General features: G+C 54.6%; 8 protein-coding genes across 8 annotated transcripts; 4 read left to right on the forward strand and 4 right to left on the reverse strand.

Moving 5' to 3' along the window:
• Window positions 1–47: 47 nt before the first annotated feature.
• On the reverse strand, window positions 48–1,990 carry UV8b_02178 (uncharacterized protein; the record flags this gene model as incomplete). The annotated part of the gene is made up of 3 exons (XM_043139676.1): window positions 48–240; window positions 319–1,264; window positions 1,510–1,990. 3 exons carry the CDS (start codon window positions 1,988–1,990, stop codon window positions 48–50), a joined length of 1,620 nt encoding a protein of 539 aa, XP_042995610.1.
• Window positions 1,991–2,762: 772 nt separating this feature from the next.
• Window positions 2,763–5,638, reverse strand: UV8b_02179 (uncharacterized protein; the record flags this gene model as incomplete). Its single annotated transcript, XM_043139677.1, has 6 exons — window positions 2,763–2,971; window positions 3,028–3,420; window positions 3,482–4,474; window positions 4,528–4,738; window positions 4,793–4,991; window positions 5,082–5,638. 6 exons carry the CDS (start codon window positions 5,636–5,638, stop codon window positions 2,763–2,765), a joined length of 2,562 nt encoding a protein of 853 aa, XP_042995611.1.
• A 569-nt stretch (window positions 5,639–6,207) lies between these two features.
• Window positions 6,208–7,922, forward strand: UV8b_02180 (uncharacterized protein; the record flags this gene model as incomplete). Its single annotated transcript, XM_043139678.1, has 5 exons — window positions 6,208–6,354; window positions 6,432–6,557; window positions 6,620–6,697; window positions 6,765–7,450; window positions 7,535–7,922. The coding sequence occupies 5 exons, from the start codon at window positions 6,208–6,210 to the stop codon at window positions 7,920–7,922; spliced, it is 1,425 nt and encodes a 474-aa protein (XP_042995612.1).
• Window positions 7,923–8,488: 566 nt separating this feature from the next.
• UV8b_02181 (uncharacterized protein) lies at window positions 8,489–9,247 on the reverse strand (the record flags this gene model as incomplete). Its single annotated transcript, XM_043139679.1, has 1 exon — window positions 8,489–9,247. One exon carries the CDS (start codon window positions 9,245–9,247, stop codon window positions 8,489–8,491), a length of 759 nt encoding a protein of 252 aa, XP_042995613.1.
• Window positions 9,248–9,816: 569 nt separating this feature from the next.
• On the forward strand, window positions 9,817–12,523 carry UV8b_02182 (uncharacterized protein; the record flags this gene model as incomplete). Its single annotated transcript, XM_043139680.1, has 2 exons — window positions 9,817–12,202; window positions 12,333–12,523. The coding sequence occupies 2 exons, from the start codon at window positions 9,817–9,819 to the stop codon at window positions 12,521–12,523; spliced, it is 2,577 nt and encodes an 858-aa protein (XP_042995614.1).
• Window positions 12,524–12,991: 468 nt separating this feature from the next.
• UV8b_02183 (uncharacterized protein) lies at window positions 12,992–15,526 on the reverse strand (the record flags this gene model as incomplete). Its single annotated transcript, XM_043139681.1, has 3 exons — window positions 12,992–13,078; window positions 13,218–14,950; window positions 15,079–15,526. The coding sequence occupies 3 exons, from the start codon at window positions 15,524–15,526 to the stop codon at window positions 12,992–12,994; spliced, it is 2,268 nt and encodes a 755-aa protein (XP_042995615.1).
• A 2,608-nt stretch (window positions 15,527–18,134) lies between these two features.
• UV8b_02184 (uncharacterized protein) lies at window positions 18,135–21,764 on the forward strand (the record flags this gene model as incomplete). The annotated part of the gene is made up of 3 exons (XM_043139682.1): window positions 18,135–18,373; window positions 18,520–18,713; window positions 18,805–21,764. The coding sequence occupies 3 exons, from the start codon at window positions 18,135–18,137 to the stop codon at window positions 21,762–21,764; spliced, it is 3,393 nt and encodes a 1,130-aa protein (XP_042995616.1).
• A 570-nt stretch (window positions 21,765–22,334) lies between these two features.
• Window positions 22,335–24,870, forward strand: UV8b_02185 (uncharacterized protein; the record flags this gene model as incomplete). Its single annotated transcript, XM_043139683.1, has 2 exons — window positions 22,335–24,167; window positions 24,256–24,870. The coding sequence occupies 2 exons, from the start codon at window positions 22,335–22,337 to the stop codon at window positions 24,868–24,870; spliced, it is 2,448 nt and encodes an 815-aa protein (XP_042995617.1).
• Window positions 24,871–24,932: the final 62 nt, after the last annotated feature.

Raw genomic sequence — 24,932 nt, forward strand, 5'->3', positions numbered from 1 at the left:
CCCAAGTTCCAGCCCTATCAAACCCAGTCCCGAAATAAACCCATTTTCTAAGCATACAGCTTCTTCTCGTAAGACTCCATGTTTACGTTGCCCTCCATCTGGGCGCTGGCGGTTCGCAGCTCGAAGCGAACAAATCCGCTGGCAGCGCCTTCGTGGAGTTCAGCCAAGCTCTTCATGCCACAATCCTGCATCGAATGCTTGAGGCCCGCAGCCAGGTACGGAACAAACTTGGTAATTGATCTGGTGAATTTGGTTAGCCAGCGCTCACACGTCGGGAAACGGTGCAGAAGGAAGAGGGGGGGGGGAGGGGAGACGAACCCCCGGTGAGCAACGGAACCAGAGACACCTTGTGCAACAAGGACGCTGTCACCCTCGGAAAAGTAGCGGGCAGTGCCCGCGTTGCTCTTCTGACTGTCCTTGCCGCCACCGCCAGCCTTCTTATCCTGCATGGCATCAATGCTGCCCATGCCACGGTAGGCCTTGACCAGCTTGCCCTCACGAGACACGAACGAGGTGCCGGGAGACTCGGTGGTACCAGCCAGGAGACCTCCCATCATAACGGTGGAAGCGCCAAGGGCAAGACCCTTGACAATGTGACCCACATTCTGCACACCACCATCGGCAATGCAAGGAACGCCGAAGCGCGCGGCAAAGCTGCTGACAGAGTAGACGGCAGCAGCCTGAGGACGACCCACGGCCATGACCTCTTGCGTGATGCAGGCGGAGCCACTGCCCATACCGATTCGAAGGCCATCAACACCAGCAGCAATGAGGGAGGCTGCCTGTTCGCGCGTCACCACATTGCCGCCGATGACATCAATACCGGGATACTCGCTCTTGATCCATCTGATCATGTCGATCTGGTACATGCTGTTGCCCTGAGAGCTGTCCAGGATAACAATGTCCAGGCCGGCATCGACAAGCTTTTTCAGCCGGAGCTTATCCTCAGGACGAGTGCCAATGGCAGCAGCGCAGAGGAGCTGCTTGCTGTCAGGCAACTTGGAAGCCAAGGGAAAGTGCTGATTCTTAGTCAAGTCGGAACGGGAGATCATGGACACGAGGTTGAACTTGTCGTCCACAATGGGCAGCTTGCCTTTTTTGGACTTGGCCAGGATTTTGTTGGCTTCGATGAGAGTGACGCCACTTGTAGCCGTCACAAGGTCAGTAACCATGACTTTGGCCACAGGGACGTCGACGTCGTCTTCGAATTGAAGGTCGCGGTTGGTGACGATACCCAGGAGCTTGGAGCCAAGTTTGCCGTCCTCTGTATTCTCAGGCCATCATTAGCTATCGAGCACATTTTGGCAAAGGCACAAAAAAAAAAAAATCAAAGTCCATGATCTGTGCGGCGATCATAGTATTTTCTCTCCCCAAGACGTCAAGTCTTTACGGTGGAACGAAAGTTATATATTATTGGGTCATAATCATGTCGATACCATGGAACAAATGGAAAAAAAAAAAACGCAACGGCATCCGCTCGAGTAATGCCGAGGGTGGCTATCGACTTACCAGTGACTGGAAAACCACCAAAGCCCCATTTCTCCTTGAGAGCTTTGGCTTCACCGACAGTGGTGTTGCAATCAATAACAACGGGGTCCATGATGAAACCGTTTTCATATCGCTTCACTTTTCGGACCATGTCGGCTTGAGCATCGGGGGAGCAGTTGTGATGTATAACTCCCAGGCCGCCCTGCAGAGCCATATGAATGGCCATTTCGTGCTCCGTCACCGTGTCCATGGGAGACGAGACAAAGGGTGTTTTCAGAGTGATCCGCTTGGTGATGGCGGAGTCCAGAGTGACTGCAGAGGCAGGGAAGCCAATGTAGCCAGGCATCAGCAGGAAGTCATTGTAAGTCAGACCACCGTGTTTGGCAGTGTTCATGAGCTCATGAATGTCGAGACCGTCACGAGATTCGTATTCGCTCAAGACCTCCAGGGCCTTGGTGTGATCGAGAACGCGGCCAACGCCAAAGCCGTTCAAAGCAGCCATTGCGACGTAGGAAATCACAAACGACTTGGGGTAAGAAGAAGGATGAACGAGATTGGATATGTAGCGTCCAACTCAGAAGGCCGAGAAAGGAGAACTGATCTTTACGGCGCTTCTTCCCGTAGGAAAGAAGAAGGCCAAGGAGAGCGAAATGGTCAAGAGACTCGAGCCCGAGTTTTTTTTTTTTTTTCTTTTACCCAGCAGAGCACCACTCCACTCCTTGACCCTGGTGCGCCATTGGGCGGGATGGTGGGCCACTGCATGCAGCCTGCATGTGGTGGGCCCCGCTGTCTTTGCCCCGCTTCCGTACATGTATGTACGTTAGGTCCGTACTATTTTCCATCGCTTCATCATGTTCTGGTTTGGCATCCTCGTCTTGTCGCCGGAGGAATTGAACAAGAAACAACCGCTGGTAGTCTACTTCCTTCGCCTTTGTTTTTCACTCCTTTAGCCGTAATTGCCATTTAAACTTTCCCCCGTGGACAAGCGAGCAACATGGAACAAGGTCGCTCTTCACATCCATAAAACAGAAGCTGCATTGAGAAGATACCTACCTCAAGTATGAACAGGAAACATCGGTAGACTCTTCGACCATACAGTCTTTGGATGCGGCTTAGAACCCAAATATCCAGGGTCCCTGATACCCTTTGAGCATTGCCATGTTGTCAAGCACGTTACTTGCTAGCAGTGCTAGTGGTAACAGTGGCTGGCTGTGATGCCTTTCTTATGCTCGCGACCGACTCAATCGTTGCAGCACCAGAACGTACCAAATTCCTTAAGCATGGAAGCAAACCTTGACGTGTATCTCATTGTACCGCGAACCAGGGGCTTCCATCATCCTCCAGGCCTTCTCAATGTCTACTTCGATAACCCGATCGTTGGCGTGGCTTCGACTGACTGTCTCGAAAGGCACCGGCCTGTCTTCAACTGAAACCATAAAATCATCTTCAATCTTCAAGAGCGGGAGTGTCGAGATATATATACCTGCGCATCACGTCAATTCGCTTTCCCGTCATGCGGAGTAAGGTAGCAACACCTACCAAGAGTACCCAGCGCTTTGAGGGAACACTTCACCCAGACTTCACCAGCCATGGACTGGACTACTTGGCTCGATGTTATTGCCGCGCATCCCGTCATTTTTCCGGTTAAGCCGAATACTCCAGCGTACCCACTTATGAAGCTATTGCCTTCGTAGCGACTCACAGGAAAAGAACACAAAACATCATATCCTCGCACATCCAAGGAAACGGCAACCAAAGGAGCCGGCCTATTCATGGCCATGGGAGCCGAGGTTTTGCAAGTCGTGTGCGCCCGAATCACGTAGTGCGTGGACGGTGTCACTCCAGGAAAGCTGTCCAGAGGTATGAGCTCATTCATGTGCCGTGATGAGACATTGAAAATGCCGAGAATGCCTGTACCCGTCTGCGATGACCCTGCATCTGGTCGTTAGGAACAACATTTATGTAGCCATGCACACCTGTGTAACTCACTCACCGTTATAGCTACCAATCTTCAGAAGCGAACCAATCCCGTACTGATTATATGCATGAATTGATCGTCCCACGGAGCTCGGTCTAAGAATGATTGTTTGCCCCAGTGGTGTTGTAGCAGTCATTTGTCCTATTAGAGGCAGGTTGTGTTCTCCGGGGACATCCGTTATATAAATCGGACCGCCACTCACGCATCGAGCAGCTGCGTGAAACTCGGAGTACTCGTGCATGGTCTGGAACATGTCCCAGTCGGGGATGGCATTCAGAAATCGAGCGACGATGGCGTTGTGGCCATTAGCCCAAACGTGCCAGGTGTGAGAATCTGGCTCGTTGGGGAAGTAATCGTCTGAATTCCGCATGGTCGAGTCTTGACCACTCTGGAGCAACCGGGGGTGAAATAATGCCCGAGGGAATTGCGACATGCAGGCAATCACCCGTGATCCGAAATGCTTCTGCGATGCCTTTGTCCACACATCGAGATACCCGGACACCAGGTCTCGGCGATCAGATGCCGCCGTCAATAAATCAACCATGACTTGGGCGTCCGTTTTTACGCCGTCAATCCCTGACTGGGCTAGAGAAGCGTAAAACTCATCATAGAATCGTGACAGATCTTTTTTGGCAACAACCGTGATGTCAGGTTGGCTAGCGTTTTCTTGCGTCACGGTAACTGTTTTGTAGGTTTTCGCAATGGCACCCACTGGCGAAATACCTCCCCAATAGCCTAGCAGCGCATGCCATACAAATATACTCTGAATATCTGGATGTAAAGCTCGAACACGAGTTACTAAGCCGCGCAAGCCATTTGGAAATGCCTTTTTGTCCGCTTCAAAGTCGGTCCATCCAAATTGTGACTGGTCTCTGCCTTTGCGATCAAGAGACTGCCAGTTGTCGTCAATAATCAGATTTGCAATGCGTATGCCGTTTTCGGCCAGTCTCTGAACCGACGAGAGAAGCTTTTCCTCTGAGAGTTGCTGGCCCAAAGCGTTCCAAGTGCCTAGGCGACATCAGTTCTGGTTCCTGGACTTAGACTGTGCCGCAAATACTCACAGAATCCCAGACCATCATACCACTCTGCCTTCCATCTGGACAGAGTCAGGCCGTACGTCTCGTGACTGGCAACACGGTGATGTTGTGTTGCGTTATATGGTGATACGAGGGTCCTCGCGGCGTACATAACAGAAGCTACAGCATTGTCAAAGCAGATTCCTTCAGACACTAGCACCGTGACCGTTCCAGAGGTTCGAGAGTCATTGCGAGCCTATGGGCTTCAGTTCAGCAACAGCGTCAGAATACAACTCGGGGAAGTTCATACATGAACTCTGACTCTGTTTCCTTCACCTTGCTGAAACGTGGCAGACAAGTCGCCAACGCCACTGACAGCAAGCAAGGCCATCGTTTTCCCCTCTGAACTCAAAAAACAACACAATATGGCGTCCTCATCAATGACGAAGTTTGACTCGCCTTGTCGAGGACCTAACCAGGATGGTCTGTGGCGTACCAACGCGAACCATCTATAAAATGTCAGTGGCAACGCTTCAAGCGACATCCTCGGAGCAAGTCATGTTGTACAATATGGTGCACGCGACAGGAGAGTCACCTACCGCAGAAAGGACCCCCAGGGTGTACCAAGACCGATGTTTCGGGAAGATGAAGCTTGTCCTGATGAACCTGGGATAGAGCAGTTCAAGGACCAAACTTGAGTACCAGGAGATTGGCTGACATGAGATGTAACCTCCCATTCAGCAGTCAAGTCTGGAATACATGGCTGCAAGCGGTCTGATGATGTTACGGCGGGCGGTAGCAATACAATACCATCGGCGAGGCCTTCGTCACGAACCCAGCGCCAACATTTGTCTCCAGCTTGACGACATCTCAAAGTAAACTGTAAGCGTTCTTTCAACACAATCTGGTGAGAGAAATACACGAATGAGCTTGACGAATCTGGGGTATGAAGGAGCGGAGGCTCGAGACCATCTGCTACCCTGCTGAGCTGTATGTCTTCCCAGTTCGATTTATCTACGGAAACCCTCAGCGAGACTTGCCATGGCTCCTGAATCCGGGCACTGGAGATTTCCAGTATTGAGGTCAAAGTCAATTTGCCATCATTGATCACTGTCACTTGACCAAGTGGAGGATAGCTCTGCAGTATTGCCTTCATGATTCTCAAACATTCATCAATGTTCTTAGCTCAAACAAAGTCACGGGAGATTCCCCACGCATGAAAGCTCATTGAGACTAGCATGAAACCGAAAATGAAAGCCAGTCCGCGGCACTGGGGTAAAACAGAAGCAACGACGCGAGGCACTTGGGCGGAGGATGTTGTTCCAGAAAAGAGGGCTTCCCGGGTAGACTTCAAGTCACAGTAAGAACAGAGCGAGGCGTGAAGCTCGGCATGTCAGTCATTTGATGCGAGTGGTTGACAACAGGATTGCAGGTACAGGATGGCAGGATGGCAGAATGGCAGAATGGCAAAATGAGGCACGGCAACATGAGTAATGCAGGCGCTTGATTGGCTTAGGTATGTACCTAAAACCCCCTACCTGCAGGTATATATGTGAGAGACCGTCAGGTTAAGCCTCGGAGCCGGTCGGATTGACTGGTGCAAATTTGGACGCCTGGTGCTTCAGGCCACACATTTACCTCAGCAAAGCTCCCAGCCAGCCGAGACAGAAAGACTTGATCAAACCAACCGGACTCTATTCACCCTTGAGCCACCAAACCTCCCTCATGGCGTCTCGCAGACTAGCTTTGAACCTCTCGCAGGGCCTGCGAAGCCGTGCTCGTCTGTCGGCCACCGGTGCCCTGCGTCGGGGCTTCGCGACTCCTTCCAGCGTTGGCAAAACTCAAACCACAACACTCAAAAACGGCTTGACAGTGTGTACCACCCGCTCAGCCTCAATTGGTCTCTGACAGTGCCGCAGGTGACTTGCTTCTGACATGTAAAACGCTAGGTCGCCACCGAGCACTCTCCATGGGCTCAAACCTCGACTGTTGGCGTCTGGATTGACGCCGGTTCTCGAGCCGAAACTGACGAGAACAACGGCACCGCACATTTCCTCGAGCACTTGGCGTTCAAGGTATGCCGTCGACGGCCATCAACGGGGCTGCTACCTCGTCATTATATTAACGTGAATCGCAGGGTACCGCGAAGCGATCGCAGCAACAGTTGGAACTGGAAATTGAGAATATGGGTGCCCATCTCAACGCCTACACCTCGGTGAGTTTTTGACTAGCCATGCTCCGGGTCGAGTCGGAGAGTGTCGCTAACTAAATACAATAAACAGCGTGAGAACACCGTCTACTTTGCCAAGTCATTCAACTCCGATGTTCCTCAGTGCGTCGACATCCTGTCCGATATACTGCAAAACTCCAAGCTCGAGGAGTCCGCCATTGAGCGCGAGCGTGATGTCATTTTGAGGGAGTCCGAGGAGGTGGAGAAGCAGGTCGAAGAGGTCGTCTTTGATCATCTGCACGCCACTGCTTTCCAGCATCAGCCCTTGGGACGAACCATTCTCGGCCCTCGCCAGAACATCCGCGACATCACCCGAACCGAGCTTACCAACTACATCAAGAACAACTACACTGCTGATCGCATGGTTCTCGTCGGTGCCGGCGGTATCCCTCACGAGAAGCTCGTAGAGTTAGCCGAGAAGCACTTTTCAGGTCTTCCCAGCAAGGGTCCTGAGAATCAGGCCTACCTGTTGTCTAAAAAGAAGGCTGACTTTATTGGCTCCGACGTCCGTGTCCGTGATGACACCATGGGCACTGCCAACGTAGCCCTTGCTGTCGAGGGTGTAAGCTGGAATTCCGATGACTACTTCACTGCTCTGGTCACCCAGGCTATCGTAGGCAACTACGACAAGGCCATGGGCAACGCGCCACACCAGGGAAGCAAGCTTAGCGGCTTGGTTCATCGACATGAGCTGGCGAACAGCTTCATGAGCTTCTCTACCAGTTACAGCGATACCGGGTATGTCTTGCTTACTGTCCACTTTCGTTTTCCCTTGGTTGAGTCGCGTCCATTTAAAGCGCCATCCTACTGACCTTGTTCTAGTCTCTGGGGGATCTACCTGAGCACCGATAACACTGCTCATCTCGATGATCTCGTTCATTTTTCCATACGCGAGTGGATGCGTCTTTGCACCAATGTCGGCGAAGCTGAGGTTGAACGCGCCAAAGCTCAGCTCAAGGCGTCTATTCTTCTGTCTCTGGACGGCACCACTGCTGTGGCCGAGGATATCGGTCGCCAGCTGATCACCACCGGCCGCCGCATGATGCCTGGTGAGATTGAGCGCAAGATTGATGCCATCACCGAAGTCGACGTCATGGACTTTGCCAACCGCAAGTTGTGGGACAAGGACATTGCCATCAGCGCTGTCGGTAGTATTGAAGCATTGTTTGACTATCAGAGACTGCGGAACACGATGAAGCCCAAGTTCTGAGGTAACACTGGGGGCTGCTCGGGATTTTTGCAAAAGCGTGACTCGGGTATAGAGTGTATGAGGTGCCGTTTTAATTAAAGGCCTTGTGTATCATAAAGTTCTCCTTGCTCATACAATAGTCAGAATTTGGGGGGGCTTTGAACCTGATGTTTTCTTTGTCATGTCAATCGTTGGCCATTGCATTTGGTGTTGCCGTAGATTTCTCCCTTTCTTTCGCTCTTTCTTTCTGTTTTTGGACTAAGAGTCACATTTCCGTGGCATTTACCCGTTTTATTCACTCCCGAATGGGTCCTAGTCGAATGAGGCAATGGCGTATGGTGACCGAAGCTTTAATCATTCGTGGCCTACCTAAGGCAGGTAGGTAGGCGTGAACAAACACCTACCCAAGCGGGTTCGACACTGGCATCCTGAACTAACGAAGCCATGTTGCCCAAAAGCCCCCTTTGTCCCCTTCGCCAAACTCCATAAACGCCTAGCCAAGCTCGTCTTCCAGATGCAACCGGGCCTGTGATGCTGCCATGCGACAAGACAAAAAGTACGAGAACCGCGCGACTCCGTTACTCCGTTTACTCTGCCATTTCCTGATCGACGTCGTCACCGAAAACATCCTCAACAGTTCCTCCTTCTATGCCATCACCACCCACGTCTTCCAGGTCGGGCCCTTCCACACCCTCCATCGCATCGCCTCCATTGCCACTTTCTTCAAATTCGTCATAATCCTCGGCCTCATCCCACATATCCTTCAGGCCCCAGCTCGTTCCGCTGAGAACAAACCGCTCGCTGGGCAGGCGAATTCCCCACTCGTTGGGGACAATTTTTGGCAAGGCGACCTTGTTCCGCTCGCGGGCCAGTTCTTGCATGTATTCTTTGCTGATGCCGCCTCCGCTGCTTCCTCCACGGAACTGGTAGCCTAGACGGGCACCAATCGCCAATTTCACGCCGTTGGCTGTGATGGGGGCCTCGCCTGCGGCCAGGGCCGTTGCTCCAGACGAGGCGGACGGTTTCGCGCCCGCCTGCGCCACGTAGGGGTCGCCGGAGAGGTGGAGAGCATCGTTTAGGACAGAAGATGTGTGTCTGTAGGCAAAGTCGAGGAGCAGGAGGGGGACCCGCTGCTCGTAGGCCGTGACGCCTTGCGAGGTGAGGAGGAGCTCAATGAGGCGCGAATCGCGAGGTCGCGGATCGGAGGTATTGGGGGTTTGGGCCGGGGTCGGTCCACCAGCAGGTTGGCCGGCAGCATTGGCAGATTGCGGGATAGGAGCGGTTTGCGATGAGGGTGCCGTTGCCGAGGGTATGACGCCGTTTGTCTGTGCTGGGGCGGAAGTCATTTTGGGTTATCGCGAAGCTAGGCGATGCTGCTGCTTTGCGACGGGAGGTGATGCGACAGGCGTCACCATGAAAGGGACCCGGCTAAGCTAGGAAATGCGCATCCGTCTGGATGTGGCCAGGGGCAGCAAAGCAGCTGCGATGGGTATGTGGTCAATATGCACGACAGTACGGAGTACGAGGTCGACAATGCGTCGGGTTGGGTTTCTGGTGGCATCATTGAACAACCCGGCCAATCAGTTTCTCGGCCGTCCAGTTAATCCGGCGGCAGGTCCCCCGGCCCTAGTGGAGGCTAAGTACCTAGATACCTGGCAGCCACTGCCCTCGCTGCGGCCGTTACGGAGTACGGAGTACATGGCGGGGCAAAACAGTCGCTAGGCTGCGCCGTCATCGCTCTGTACATGATCTCGACACTCGAAGCGATTGGGATTCTTTGGCGCAGTCTGAAACTTTTTTTTTTTTTTCCCCTTCCCATCGAGCTGCAGGACTCTCGCGAAGCCACCGAATCGGCTCGGCTTGTCCGTCCCCGTGTCTTTTCGATTTCTTCCACTGACGCAACAGCAGCCTCACCATGGAAACGGAGCTGCCGCTGCCGTTTCTTATCAGCGTTGCTGTCCCACCTGGCCTGGCCAACTTGGATGGCCTGACACGCGAGGAAGTGTCGCTCTTGGGCAATCCTTTCCTGCAGGCCACGCCCACGATCCAAGAAAAGCTTCTCCGCTTCTCCAACCGTCACAGCTACGAGTTCCACGCTCACCTAGACGCCACTGCCTTGCAATCGCCAGACGACGTGATTGCGCTGCTGGATGGCGGGGCGCGCCGGGTTTTCGTCGCTCCAGAGGCATTGACTCGATATGCCGGTTTCGGAGACAGAGTCTTGCCCGCTGTTTCTACCCCGGATCTCTCTGCAGCTTCGGAGCACGGCTTGTTGATCAAGGATTTTGACTGGACGACCTCCGAGGCTCGCCAGTTCGTCGAGGCCGCCCAATCAACAAAGCCCAAGAATCTCTATCTTTTCCCCGTCGCTGGTGCTCCCCTGGACCAGTTCATCAAGATTGCGCAAAACGCCAACGCCATTCCTATTCTTCCCTCTACCGGTCTGACAACCAGCAAGTCTGTCACGGACAAGCTGTTGCTTTCCAAAGTCATTGTGACTTACTGGAAGTCGGATCGCCAGGATGGCCTTGTTCCTACCGTTGTCACCGACGAGGCCGGCGTCGCTCTTGGCCTCGCCTACTCCAGTGAGGAAAGCGTGCTCGAAGCCCTAAAGACGCAGGCCGGAGTCTATCAAAGCAGAAAACGAGGCTTGTGGATCAAAGGCGCGACCTCGGGAGACACCCAGGAGCTGGTCCGGGTGGCTCTGGACTGCGACAACGACACCTTGAAGTTTGTAGTCAAGCAAAAGGGCCGCTTCTGTCACCTGCAGCAGTTTGGCTGCTTCGGGAACTTGAGGGGCATTCCTTCTCTGGAGCGGACTCTGCTATCCAGAAGGCAATCTGCTCCCGAGGGCTCCTACACGGCTAGGCTGTTTTCCGACGAGAAGCTGTTGCGGGCCAAAATCATGGAGGAGGCGGAGGAGCTATGCGATGCCAAGACGCCTCAGGAGGCTGCCTTCGAGGCCGCCGACTTGATTTACTTTGCTTTGACCAAGGCCGTTAGTACTGGCGCCACGCTGGCCGATATTGAGGCCAATCTGGACGCCAAGAGCCTAAAGGTCACCAGAAGACCAGGCAACGCCAAAGGAAAGTGGGCGGAGAAGGAGGGCATCAAGACACAGGGCGGCGCTTCTGCTCACCAACCAGCCTCCGGCAAACCCGTCGAAGCCAGGATCGCCATGAAGCGCGTCGATGCCACCAAGGTAACCGAGGCTGAGCTGCTGAGCACCTTGCAGCGTCCCTCGCAGAGGTCTCCCGAAGCCATCCTGAAGATTGTAACCCCCATTATAGACGACGTGCGCAGGAATGGCGACAAAGCTCTGCTCTCATACACCCACAAGTTTGAAAAGGCCACTTCTCTGACGTCCCCCGTCATCAAGGCCCCGTTCTCCCCTGACCTCATGAGGCTGGATCCCGAGACGATCAAGGCCATTGACACGTCGTTTGAGAACATTAGAAAGTTCCACGCTTCTCAGAAGGAAGACAAGCCCTTGGAGGTGGAGACGATGCCAGGCGTCGTCTGCGGCCGCTTCTCGAGACCCATCGAACGAGTCGGCCTGTACGTCCCCGGCGGCACTGCCGTGTTGCCCAGCACTGCGCTCATGCTCGGCGTTCCAGCCATGGTAGCCGGATGCCAGAAACTCGTGTTTGCTTCCCCCCCGCGATCGGACGGAAGCGTCACCCCCGAAATTGTCTACGTGGCCCACAAGGTCGGCGCCGAGAGCGTCGTCCTCGCCGGCGGCGCCCAAGCCATAGCTGCCATGGCCTACGGGACCGAGAGCGTCAGCAAGGTCGACAAGATTCTCGGCCCTGGCAACCAGTTCGTCACCGCGGCCAAGATGCACGTCAGCAACGACACCAACGCCGGCGTGAGCATCGACATGCCCGCCGGTCCGTCCGAGGTCCTCGTCGTTGCCGACCGGCACGCCAACCCGGCGTTTGTGGCGTCGGACCTGCTCTCCCAGGCAGAGCACGGCGTCGACAGCCAAGTCATTCTCATCGCCGTCGACCTCGACGACGAGCAGCTCCAAGCCATCGACGACGAGGTCCACAACCAGGCCGTGGCCCTCCCCAGGGTAGACATTGTTCGCGGGTCGATTGCCCATTCCGTCACCATCCAAGTCAAGACCATGCAAGAAGCCATGCGCATCAGCAACGAGTACGCTCCCGAGCACCTCATTCTGCAAACCAAAGATGCCGCCGAGTCTGTCGACCAGGTCATGAACGCAGGCAGTGTCTTTATCGGCCACTGGACCCCGGAGAGTGTAGGCGACTACTCTGCCGGTGTGAATCATTCGTTGCGTAAGTTACTCTCTGCTCTTTTCTTTGGTTTATATATATATATATATATATATATACAAAAAGTTCTTGCTCGCCCCTGTCTGACGAGAATGGGCGATGGGATAAATGACATTGCTGACTGCCAACCAAGCCACCTACGGTTTCGCCAAACAATACTCCGGCGTCAATCTCTCGTCTTTTATGAAGCACATCACCTGCTCCAATCTCACGGCCGAGGGTCTCAGGAACGTCGGGCCCGCCGTCATGCAGCTCGCCAAGGTGGAGGAGTTGGAGGCCCACAGGCGAGCAGTGGAAATCCGCCTCAAGCACATGAATCAGTGACCCAGTAGCAAGTGCGCGTTGAGTGCGAGTCGCGTATGTTTGCTTCCCGGGCGTCCTGGTACGTTTGCGGTAAACACGGTGTATGGGAACGGGCATGGCCATGGGGATTCAGCGGGTCACAATGATGGATGACTGTCGAATTTGCCGATGCGGAAATCCGCCGCATCTCTTTTGTCATGTAGTAAAGAAACATATATGGATGCTACAAGCATCGCCATTGCGTTGTGATGCATAATGGTTCAACGCCCCTCGCTATGCCTATGCTCCCGTCACACCTACTTGAACCCCCCTCCCCAAAAGTAATACTTCAATGCTTCCGCCCGCGGCGTATTGCCCATTATGAGATTCCCACCTTCATCCACATACATTCCCGCGCGGCAACCCTGCTTGCAATGCTGCGCGGCGGCTGGCAGACAAGGACGGAAAACGAAATCATTCGAAGTGGCCGTGTCTCCCGGCTCATACTCATCACGATGGCGGTGGCGGTGGTCGAATCTCCACTGGTTCTTTGATGACTACTTCTATGTCCTTGAGGGGGACGCCGTCACTGCTTATCTGTATCCTAGACTTAGCTCTCCTACTTTGCCCTATTTTCCTGACTTGTTCTCTTCTTCTTCTTTTTTTTTTGAAGAAGAAGAAGAAAAGGGAAGCTCTTCCTTTTGGGAACTCATGTTGTTTGAGATAAATCACCAACCCCTGTGATAAGCTCGGCGGAAATGTCCTCCTCAACGGCTTTACCCGAAATCTTTGCTTTCGCCAAGCGATGGACAAGCTGGCTTTCATCGTCGGACAGCTGGCCCTCGATTTCTTCATCGTACTCTTCGTACGTGTCTTCGTCCTCGACATTGTCGTCGTCCACGCTTTCGTCTATCGAGTCGCGGGAGAGGTAGCTGTCCACGAGGCCGTCGCCAACTTCCTCGTCGTCGTCGTCGTCGTCGGTGTATGCGCTCTCGTTGTCGGCGGGAGCGTCGGGCTCTTCGCCGTCGCTGGCCGAAAACTCGTCAAGATCCAGCGGCTCGTCTCGCCAGTATTTGAAGTCGGTGTAGTCTTCTCCTCCGGCCTTAACCAACGTGGCGACTGGTGGGAAGTAGTGGTCGACAACTTCGTTAATGTTGACGTAGCTCATCTTGAGCTTGTTGAGGCTGAGGAGGTCGAGCGACACCTCCGAGTTGGAGTTGATTGTGAAAATTCTCGTTCTCGGCACGTCCACGGTTCGGTAGGAAATCTGGTCAGTCAGCCGGTTTCCGAAACCCGCGTAGAATGGGCTGTGGTCTGGGCCGTAGAGGCTGCTGATGTCCCGCAGGGTGGCCATCTTGAACACGTGAGGCTGACGCAAGTACACCTCTCGGCGCAAGGCAGCCATTGTGCGGTCGGGCGAAAGAATGGTGGGGCCATGAGGCATCCTGCATCCTCCCTGGACGATGCCGTTGACATAGGCTCTTGTCGTGTCCGCCTGGCCGACAGACCGGCTAGTGAGATACATGATGTTGTATCCGTTTTGGGAAATATCACTGTAAAGCTTGGCGATGCCCGTGTGCGTCCAGTCTCGCCCAATCATGTTGAGCACGTGGCCGAGGGCGTCAGACTTGGTGATTGTGCCGTCAATGTCGGAGATGACGACGGGGGTTTCGTGCTTCCACAAGAACATGTTGGCAGAGCAGGTTGCTCGATTGACGGTGAAGCTCATGGAGTTTTCCCCAGGCTTCAAGTCCAAAGCCTTGAGCTGATCGCTAGTCAGTCGCAGAGTTTTTGCGTAATTGATATTTGGGTCTCCAGCATATCCAGAGCCGAGAGGAGTGCGGGGAGGAGTCTGCAGTCCCGAAGGGCCAGCATCCGATTCGGATCGTCTATGCGAGGGCACATGAGGGCTATTTGTAACGTCACTGCCATCACTCTGATAACCGGGATCCGATATAGCGTCCGCAGCCGTGTTGTGTCGATGAGCCTTCAATGAGGACTCGATGGTCTTGTTCATGGCAGCCTGCTTGGCCTCTTCACTGCTATAAATCCACAGATTTCCCTCTTCGTCGAAACCAAAGAGAGAGCCAATGTCGTAGTTGCCCTCCAGTTCCTCGGAGAGAATCTTCCGGGCAAGAATTTCAGCTTGCAGCATGTCTTCTTCGCTGCTCTTGAAGCCAGTCATGTCGAGCATGAGGTCGCCAGTGGCGGTGACACGACTAGGAATGTTGACAGCTGAAAGCTCTTTTGCCAAGGTTTTGGCTCGCTCCATTCCCAGAGGCGGGGGTGTTTGTGATCTTTCCGATTCATCTGGGTCTCTGGAATCGGCGTCTTCATCGCGAACGACAATCCTTGCAGAATTTCGAAGAAGATCTTCACTGTGAGGTCGAATCATGGCTGCTGACCAGTCGCCAGATGCGGGTCGTACTTTCGTCATATCTGGAGAAGACGAGAGCGGCGTTATCATGCCTAATTATAGACTTGTCGATAAGAATGCGAAGGCATAGGTGGGTTTTTTTTGTTTTTTTTTTTTTTGTTTTTTTTTTTTTTTGATTTTTTGGGCGAAGGGGGGGGGGGTGTGTGGGAAGCTGACGAACCATTTTCATTTGTGTGGGAGTGAAGTACCACTGGCGCAGGCCGTGACGCACTGCCAGGGCCCTGATCGAGGTCGAGAATGTCTGGGTCGTTGAGCCCAGGAAGGCTCTGCTCTGGTCCGAGGCCTGGACTGCTGGCTGGAGAGACGAGGGGTGAGGTTTGCAGCGATTCGGGGACATTTTCGGTGGTTTCAAAGACAAAGAAGGCTTCGCCGCCTTCCCCCAATTTCATGGAGTAGTCTTGCTTGATGCCATTGACTTTGAACTCGACCTTCTTCTCAGACGGCCGCAGAAGCGAGAACTTGCCGAAACGGACGTGAAAGGGAGAGCAGGCCAAGGATCCGTCGTCGTGTTGTACAACGATGACATCAATGGCACCGCTCAGAGTTGCCGGATTGATGGAATTCCATGCCGTTGAAACCGAATCGCTGAGGTTCCGGACGTACTGCATGTTTGCCACAATGGAGATTCCACTGTGGAAGCTGCGGCGATTTTCTTTTTTCTTCGTCTTTCAGTTCGCGAGGGTCAGGGAACTGGCCCAGACGTTGGCTAGGAAGAGGCGCCAATAAGTAGTTGGTGAGAAATTGACCTTGACGAGCGCAAAGGGATTTGATCAGTTATGCTGGCAGTCTGGCAAAGGGCGGGTTTGCAAGGCCTGGGAAGCTGTGTATGGCGTCTGCCAGGCTGAGTGGCGTAGCGGTACGACCAGACTTGAGCGATCAATTCAAACGAGCGCAGCGAGGCTGGCTGACGCTGAACGGATGGGCGGCGAGTGCCGAGCAGGTAGTTTTGACAGGACGCGGAACCACCAGAGCCGATGGATCGGAACAAGACGACCGACGTTGGGCGCTCACGAGAACATGCGGATTCCGAAGCGACAGCGTGTATAGCAATGAGGGTTGTCACGGCGAGAGTTGGTCGGAAGGGAGAAGATGCTACAGTAGGTTCTTGGCCGCCTGGGGGGGCCGAGCATGGCACGCCAAGGCTCAACAAACTTCTAGCCACTAAAACGGCCGAGTACGGGGTGCATTACAACTGACGCAGGCACTGCCGCAGGCGCTGACGCCGGGCGGCCAAGCTGAGCCCGCATCGGGGTTGGCGCAGGAACAACGCCATGTGACGTGATTGGGCAGGGGCCCACTCTTCCGCCTCCGATGATGGCTGCATTGGGCTGATGTAAAGCATGTAAAGCACACTTGGGACGCCTTTGATTCGCTTCGGGCCAGGCGTCTTTACTTCCCTACGGAGTACTGGAACTACAGACACAGCCTGCTGGGTCAGATGCGCGGAAAAGCCCATGACATGCTTCGATAGGGAAAACAGTGCTTCCTCGATCCTGGTCTAGTCGCAGAATCCAGATACTGGCGATCCGCTGAGGAAGCGGATACGGCCTGCCGCTGCGAGACCCACAAGGTCGAGAAGATGCCGTTGTAGCCGCGGTCCAACCCGCTGAGCTGCTTTGCGCAATGCAGCCGACGGCCACGGAGTTCTCCCAGTTCTCCCCCGCCCCCCCCTCCCCTTCTTCAGCCCCTCTTGGCTACCTAAGGGAAGCAAGGCAGCACGTTGAACTTTTCATGACGCATGAGGGCGACGGCAGCGCAGGTTGCCTGAGGGCAGCCGACGCGTTTCTGCCGTGCACACGAGACGAGACGAGACGAGACGCGTGCCTTGCGAAATCCGGCGAATGACCCAGGTCAGCCAGCGGCTGGAAACCTGACTCGTAACCAGGATGTCGTCGCCGACTTGCAAACGAGCCAAGGCAAAGACAATGACAGTACGAGTACGGATTTCTGTTTTGCACTGCAGTCTATCGGCAACCAGACATCTTTTGGCTGTCGCCCCTCGCTACATGACTTGACCAGCGGATGATTTCTCGCTGGTCAAAGGGACTCGAGGCTACCATTTCACCTGGTACCTTTGTGTCATCTGCAAACCACTCGAGCGCCTGGTATATCGGGGCAAAGGAGCACGAGGGCATGCACAGTTGCATTGCTGCCGAGGTCGTTGCAGGGTCCATTGTCGTCCATTGGTGAACGAGTCTGGTTCCATTTGCTTTGTTTATTCTCCGCGGCAGAGATAAAGACAACAGGTCTGGTGCTTTTCTTCGTACTGCGGTTGATACGCAGGCAATCCGTCTGGTCTGGTCGTCTTGCTTCTGCTCCACCTCGTCGAAAATTCTTCAATGTCAAGTACCTATTGGTACCCACTCTGGTCGCGCCATGGCAAGTGCGCATTGTGGTAAGCTGGCAACGGTTAAGGTACAGGAACTTGGCAGGCTTAGACCTCTCCGCTCATCATCATCAACATTGGCTCAATTCGTGCCGTCTTCATCCTCAACCGTGGCAATGCCTTCGACTTCGGAATGCAGGCAGTCTTCCGAGTTTAGTCGACTTGCAATAAATATCCTGTTACTCATTCCAACGCTTCTGCCAACTCCCCAGGCTTGTGGTTTCCCCTAGGTACCCAAGCCGCAACAAGCTTGAGCCTAGCTGAATTTCCCGTTACATATTCCCTGAGCGATACTCCGTATTCCATGTAGTAGTACAAGGAACAGGCGGGGCTCCCTCCATACCTCTGCCCAATAGATTCAAAGCTGTCTAAGTACCTACACCTCCAACCCCAGTTGTTTCAGTCCACCCAGCGGATTTTGCAGAAAATATTCAATGTCTGGTTGGTGATATCAAGATCATCCCGTCTCCTTTTTTTTTCTGGATGCTGGTGTTTTCCACCTCGGAAAGTTGCATTAGGTAGGTAGGTACCTAAGGTAGGTAGGTAGACCATTGCTAGACACTTGCACTCTGATGATGGGCCAGTCTTTGGCATCCACGGCCAAGCGGATCCACTGGTTCTACATGTCCGTTACCTTGAGCCTCCACACTCCAATGTCTGGTCCCTTTTACTTTTTCACCCTCCACTAATCAAACTTTGCCGGCCACCTCACCAACGGCCTGGCAGTTCACGATTTCTTTGCTACCTTCTTTTTACCACCGTATGCCCCGTGATTGCCGGTCCATTCCCCCCCCGGATTCTCTCTCTGCAGCGCTCGGAGGGCCGAGAATATGTCATGGGACCTTCTGCCCTTGATCACGCTCTTTGTTGCCTTCATCAGCCTCTGGTGGTTGCGTAAATACTTGCCTGCATCCAAAAAGATTGTCTACACCGTCACCACTGCGGCCATCCTACACCTGTTCGGCCGTGCCGTCATGCATCGCATCTACTTTACCGCCCACGAGGCCGTTATAAAGGCTTCTCCTGTTGCGCGCTTCCACATGATTCTAACTCTAGGTGCTGTGGTCTGGTGAGTCGCTTCGTTCTTCTGCACCGCCCTTTCGACTCCATGCTCTTCCGACGGCGTTTCAGGACCCGGATCGCGACAACTCCACGGCAGTTATAGCTGTACGCAGTCTGACGTGCTAACTGGGGCCTTTCCTCGCCGCTCCACAGGCTTCTTCACCGTGCCTTCCAAACTTTGTGGAAGCCCGTATCCGAGCTCGTGAATATCCTTGGTGTTGACATTCCGCAGGCCCCTGAGGTGTGCCTAGCCGGTATTCGATCAGACGCAGCTACCCTCGCCTGGGCGCGACCCAATTCCCATCGCTTGGCGCCAAAGTATCTGATACAGGTGAATGGCGTGCAAGGTAATTTTACATTTGCGCCAAGAAAAATACAACCAGACGAGGCGCAAGCTGCATACAAGACTTGCTGGACATGCTGACTCGTTGACAACAGTGGGAGAGGCCAGTGGAAGCGAGCCGGGCATCACGATCACCGGATTGAAGCCGAATCATTTTTACAACATAAGGGTCGTCGCTGTTGGCCATAACAACTTCCGATCCGGCAGTCCCGTCATACGACTAAGAACGTTTGGTAAAGACGGTCGCCCACAGTTGGGAAACTCTCGCTTGCCAAAGAATTTCGTCGACCCGGACCAGTCGAGCGCGGATGCCCGCTATGACATGGATGGTTCGGATAAACCCAGCTCATCTGTGCCAGCAGTCGAGGCGACACCAGTACTTGATGGGGCGGCAAACCCATCACGAGATGTTGCCACTGCGGCGCCGGGCCCACGAAGGAATACAGTCAATCGACGGCACTCCCCGTCTGTCGCCAGTACGGACCAGGCACAATCCAAGCTTGTCCCATCCAACGAACCGGAAATGTCCTTGATGGAGCTCAATGACAAGTTTGAGAGCATCAGGAAAGAAATCGAAGCTACGCTACAATTGATAGCCAAGGAGCAAGCCGAGGCCGGCCAACAAGAAGACGAGCTGAAAAAGGAGCGTGACCGCAAGAGACAGGCCCTCAAGGAGAAGGAAGAACACACGATGCAACTCAGAGCGATGATACGATCCACGATGGAGCAGATGCGAGCAGCTGAGAAGGAGCGTTCGAAAAAGGAACAGCTGCTGAAGGAGAAGGAGACGAAAAAGACCAAGATCAGGGACAACATCACCAGGCTCGAGAAGGAGACGGAACGAATGAAGAAGGAGCGGCAAAGTTTTGACGTGCAGAGAACGGCGCTGGAGGAGAAGCGCGATCGAGATGTTCGAGAGCTTGACGTTGGCAATGCCGATCTTCAAGAAACGTGTTCCGAGCTCGAGGCCGAGCTCAAGGAGAAGGGCAAGCAGCTGCAGGAGCTCAAGGCGGCCAGGGAACTGTTGCCTGGTGCCAACGACGAGCGATGGAAGGAGGACGACTTTAGACTAAAGCGAGAGTGGGAGATGGCGAGGCGAGAGTTGCACAGCCGCTTAGTAGCAGAAACAAAGCAGGGAGTCATGCTGGATCAACAAATCAGGTCTCTGACTCAACAGTTGGTGTTACATCAGCAACAGGCTGGTATCAACTTCTACAACAAGCCAGCCTCGACGACGATGGACTACGACGCAACTGCAGCATCGCAGTCGGCAAATGGCTCGAGTTTTCCCGGCAGTGGTGGCGGTCTCGGAGGCACTCCCGTGTCTTCGCCTCCCCCGGCGGCTCCCCCGGAGCCCAGTTTCCAAGCTGGCAATGCGGCTTTCACCCAGGCAGGCTTCGGTTCCGGATTCTTCATGGATATAGCAGCCAACACTGGTGCCAACGTCAGTTCGGAAGCCGAGCTAAAGTCTGCTGGCGGCCCGCTGAGTCCCTCGGCGCAAACCCTACTGCCCGCAAACATTTTCGACGACAATGAGGATTCTCTGGAAGGTAAGCATTCGGGCCGTCCACTATTGCCGGAACCCGCCATGGACGACGACCAAGGCCTACAATCGCCAGCTTCCCCGGCCGCCTCAATCCCCGTAGTTTCCAGTCCCCATGGTTCCGCTCACAACTTGCCTTTCCCACAGCATACGGATGCCAGTGAGCGGATGCCGCTGACCATGAACTCGTCTCCAACAGCGCCGTCGGCCAGCAGCCATCGCCTCACCAATCTGTGGTCCAGCCTCCACCGCAGCAACAGGACTCCGAAGATCTCCGAAGATGGCGGTCCGCCCATAGGCTCTCTCAAAATTGGCCAGAGCCAGTCGTTCCCACGTGGTGCCGACGATGGTGAGGGTATGGAGAGCCGATGGAAGTACTGGCCCTGGGTCGGCAAGAACTCCACCGGCCAAGACGGCTCGATTGGAGGGCAAAGTCCTTTCTCTACCCGACGAGTTAGCTCTTTCAAAGGCCCCAGGATTTCCACCATCTCTGACCAAGAGAAAGGCCACTCCCGGCCTCCATCCATCAATTCGACGGAGCCCCCCCGCCCATCTACCGATAGCGGCTCCATTTGGGGGGCTCCGGGCGATGTTGCCGGTCCCATGAACCGAGTCTGGTCACCCGGTGACAATCATTGGCAGAGCAGGAATGGGTCAAGGCGTCCATCCGTACATGGTTCGACCACAGCCTTGACGACTACGTTGGCTTCGGCCGACGACGAAATCTTGGATGTCAAAGATTTGAGGGATCCTCAAACGCTCGCCAGTCAAGTTGGCGTCATCGGTACTCGTCCACCAGGTGCTGTCACAGTACCCAGAACGATGAATCAACGTCTGAACCCGAATGCTCCCAGCTTCATGGGCAATATGGGAAACATATTCCGCAAGGACAAGGACAAAGACAAAGACAAAGACAAGGACAAGGACAAGGACAAGGACAAGGACAAGGAACGAGCCAAAGACAAGAACAAAGAGGATAAGGGCAAGGGCAAGGAAATCACCCCGCCAAGCATGGACTTGGCACAGGACGTCGACGACTCGCCGTCCGGTTCGCGCATTTCTAGAGATACCTACTCCTTTCACACAGGGACCTCGGTGTCTGAATCCCGTGAATCGCTGCAACTAGATTTGACGCAGTCAAACACACCATCAGAACTGAACTCGGGCTCCACGTCCAATCTGAAGGAATCCGACAATGTCGTCAGAAAGCTGTTCCGCAAAGGCAGCTCCGGAAAGTTTAGCCTTTCGTCCAGACTTGGTAAAGAATCTGGCCTATTTAAGAAGGGCCCTGGGAGTACCTCCAACTCGGATCGGAACGTGTCCGCTGAGCAGCGCATGAGTATTGGCGACGCAGATGATCTTGGGGATGACGGGATGCCGTTCGGACGCAGTTACGACAGCATGGCCAGCAGCCCTTTACTAGGACCTTCAAAATCCAAGGACAGCCGAGAAGGTCGAATGAGTTCGTGGCGCTTTTCAATCAAGAAAAAGGAGCAAGGACACGACCTTTAAAGAAAGGGAGAGTTGTGAAGTTGATGGGTTTCAGGATGAGGACTGAAAAACAGCGACTTATGCGGCGAGTGTAGTCTACTAGCTGCTGCCCTGCCCACCTGTGTCGTCGCAAAATTTGGTGCAATTGAAATATAAATGGAGACTGAACCTTGCTCTTCCATGCGGCGAAAGCGTAACAAAGTAGCTACCTAGATAAATTGCGGATGAGCCAGACGTTGGTTGTGATGAAAGGACCTATGTACGAAGCTCCTGGATGCTTTCCCTTTGACCTGGCACCCGGTAGAACCTCGTGACCCACTTTTTTTGCCGGGCTGTCATTACTTGGCACTCGCGTAGGTACACTACGTTCCAACTTCCTGGACAGCCTTCCAGCAGGTGGCAGAATGCATCAACAAGTTCCAGCTGCGAGCAAAGTCTGCTCTATCAAGACGGTGTCTTTCTCCAAGCGATTTTCTCATGCTTTCTGTAACAGACGGCCAAGTTGAAAGCTATGTCTGTCAGGATGAACGTTGGGGAAGCGCCCACTCTGGATGCTGGTATGGAGTCCCTGCGAGCTCTCCATCCGCCACCATGCTGATCGCAGGCCTCGTGCCGGAGGGAGCAGTTGACTATGACCCGATGGAGCATCTAAACATGCTCTTCTCCCAACCTTCAACCGTCAAATCAATCAGCCAAGTCTCGAAAGCCCTAAAAGCACACGAGAATGCTCTGTCCAGCGAAATCAATCGCCTCGAGCTCGAACAGGCGTACAAGCCGGACTCTAGCTTGGAGAGGATGCAGTCGGCGCAGACTGAGCTGGCGCAGCTATTCAGGAAGATTGAGACGGTTCGGTCACGAGCGATAGAAACAGAGCAAAACATCACGGTCATGACGGCAGAGATCAAGCGATTGGACGGCACGAAGCGGAATTTGGCGCTGAGCATGACGGCGTTGAAGAGACTGCAGATGCTGACGACTGCGTACGAGCAACTGCGTGGGCTAGCAAAAGCAAGGCAGTACCGCGAATGCGCTGGTCTTTTGCAGGCCGTGATACAGCTCATGAAGCACTTCAACAGCTACCGAAGCATTGAGCAGATTGCGACGCTAAGTCGCGAGGTGTCGGAGCTTCAGAGGGAGCTGCTGGAGCAGGTTTGCGAGGACTTTGAGATGGCGTTTGCCAAGAGCGAGGTATCCTCGAGGAAAAACATGCTGGTGGAGGCGTGTCTCGTCATGGATGCGCTGGGCGATGCGGCCAGGTCGAGAATCATCACCTGGTACGTCAATACGGAACTGCGAGAATACCGGCAAGTCTTCCGGGGAAACGACGAGGCGGGGAGCTTGGACAATATCGGACGGAGGTACGCGTGGTTCAAGCGCATGATGAAGACGCACGAGGACGAACACGCGGCCATGTTCCCGTCGTACTGGCACGTGGGGGAATTGCTGGCCACGACTTTCTGCGACGGGACCAGAGACGATTTCAAAGCCATACTGGAGAGGAGCGTGCGGCGCGTGGACGGCAGCAAGGTCGACGTGAATCTCCTGTTGAGCTGCCTGCAAGAAACGCTCGGTTTCGAGCAGAGCATCGAAAAGAAGTTCTCGAGCGGGCGCGAGCCGAGAGCGAGCATCGACACGCTGAGCTCGGCAGAGGAGAAGACGTACAACTTCAACGGCCTCATCTCGGTCGCGTTCGAGCCCTACTTGAGCTTGTGGGTCGAGTCCCAGGACAAGCAGCTGGCGGCCACGATTCCCAGGTATCGAACGCAGCCGCTGCTCCCTGCGGGCGAGGAATTCTCACCCCAGGCCGTCATTTCGTCGGCGATTGAGCTGTTCCACTTTTACAAGCTCACCCTGTCGCAATGCTCCAAACTCTCCACCAGCGAGCGACTGCTGGACCTTTCCAAGGTGCTGTCCAAGTACCTGGACGAATACGCGCAGCAGGTCCTGCTTCCCGTCCTCCAAGCGGGGGGATCCCAAGGCCCGTCCGTGCAGCATGCCGTGCTGGTGTTGAACACTGCGGACTTCTGGCACGTCAACACGAACCAGCTGGAGGAGAACATCAAGAAACGCATCGACGGCGAGCTCGTTTCCAGAGTGGACCTGTCCTCGCAGTCGGACGCGTTCCTGGGGGTTGCCAGCGCCGCAGTGCTTGCGTTGGTGCACGTTGTCGAGGTGGACTGCGCGGCTACGTGGCGTGAGATGAAGAACACGAACTGGATGACGATGGACAGCGCGGGCGACCAGAGCTCGTACGTGGGGGAGTTGGTGACGCACGTCAATGGCAAGGCGGCAGAGATACTGGCGGTGGTGTCCAAGCAGCAGTACGCGAGAGCGTTCTGCGACAAGCTGGTCGAGCAGCTGGCTACGGGTTACATCAATAACATGGTGCATTGCCGACCGATTTCAGAAGTCGGCGCACAGCAGGTGAGAAACGAGCATGCCAGTCCAAAAGAAAGAAAGAAAGAAAGATGATACCTCCACGAAGGCACTTATCACTAAGACGTTTCAACAGATGCTCGTTGACAAGTACGCTCTGACGAAAGCCTTTGGCAACCTACTCTCCCACCACAACCCATCCTCGGCGCAGCAGACGCCGCCATCGAGCTTCGTCCGCCGCGTCGAGCACTCGATGAACCGCATGGACCCTCTGCTCAAAACCCTCCAGATCAGGCAGTCGCCGCCAGAGGGCCTCGTCCAGGGCTACCTCATCCACATTGGCGACCGGTCCGACGCCAACTTCAAGAAGATCCTGGACCTCAAGGGCGTCCGGAAACAAGACCAACCCCACCTCATGGAACTGTTTGCCATCCACAGAGACGGCAGCTCTCACGGAAAGCTGGTGCAAAACTCGCCCCTCCTGACGCCGCTCATGTCGCCGAGCAGCGGTGGCCTGGGGCCGGGAGGAAGCGGCATTGGTGGGGTGAACGCCGGCGCAAGATTCGACGCGGGTTCCCTGGGGGAGAAGTTGCTGAGTGCGGCGAGGGACATTGGCACGACGACAACAGGGCAGAGCGTCGAAAAGGCGACGATGAATGAGAATCTAAGAAACTTTGGGAAATTCTTCAGGAGGGACATTGGTGGGTTGGGGGTGAGGTTTGGCAAGAGCGGCGAGGATGGGCGGTCATGAGCGTGGACGACGGAGGAGGGAGGAGCTGGTTGAGCCGTGTGGGTGGCGGGCGGTGATGGGGC

Source organism: Ustilaginoidea virens, chromosome 2, assembly GCF_000687475.1.
Source record: "Ustilaginoidea virens chromosome 2, complete sequence".
NCBI classification, from domain to species: Eukaryota; Fungi; Ascomycota; class Sordariomycetes; order Hypocreales; family Clavicipitaceae; genus Ustilaginoidea; species Ustilaginoidea virens.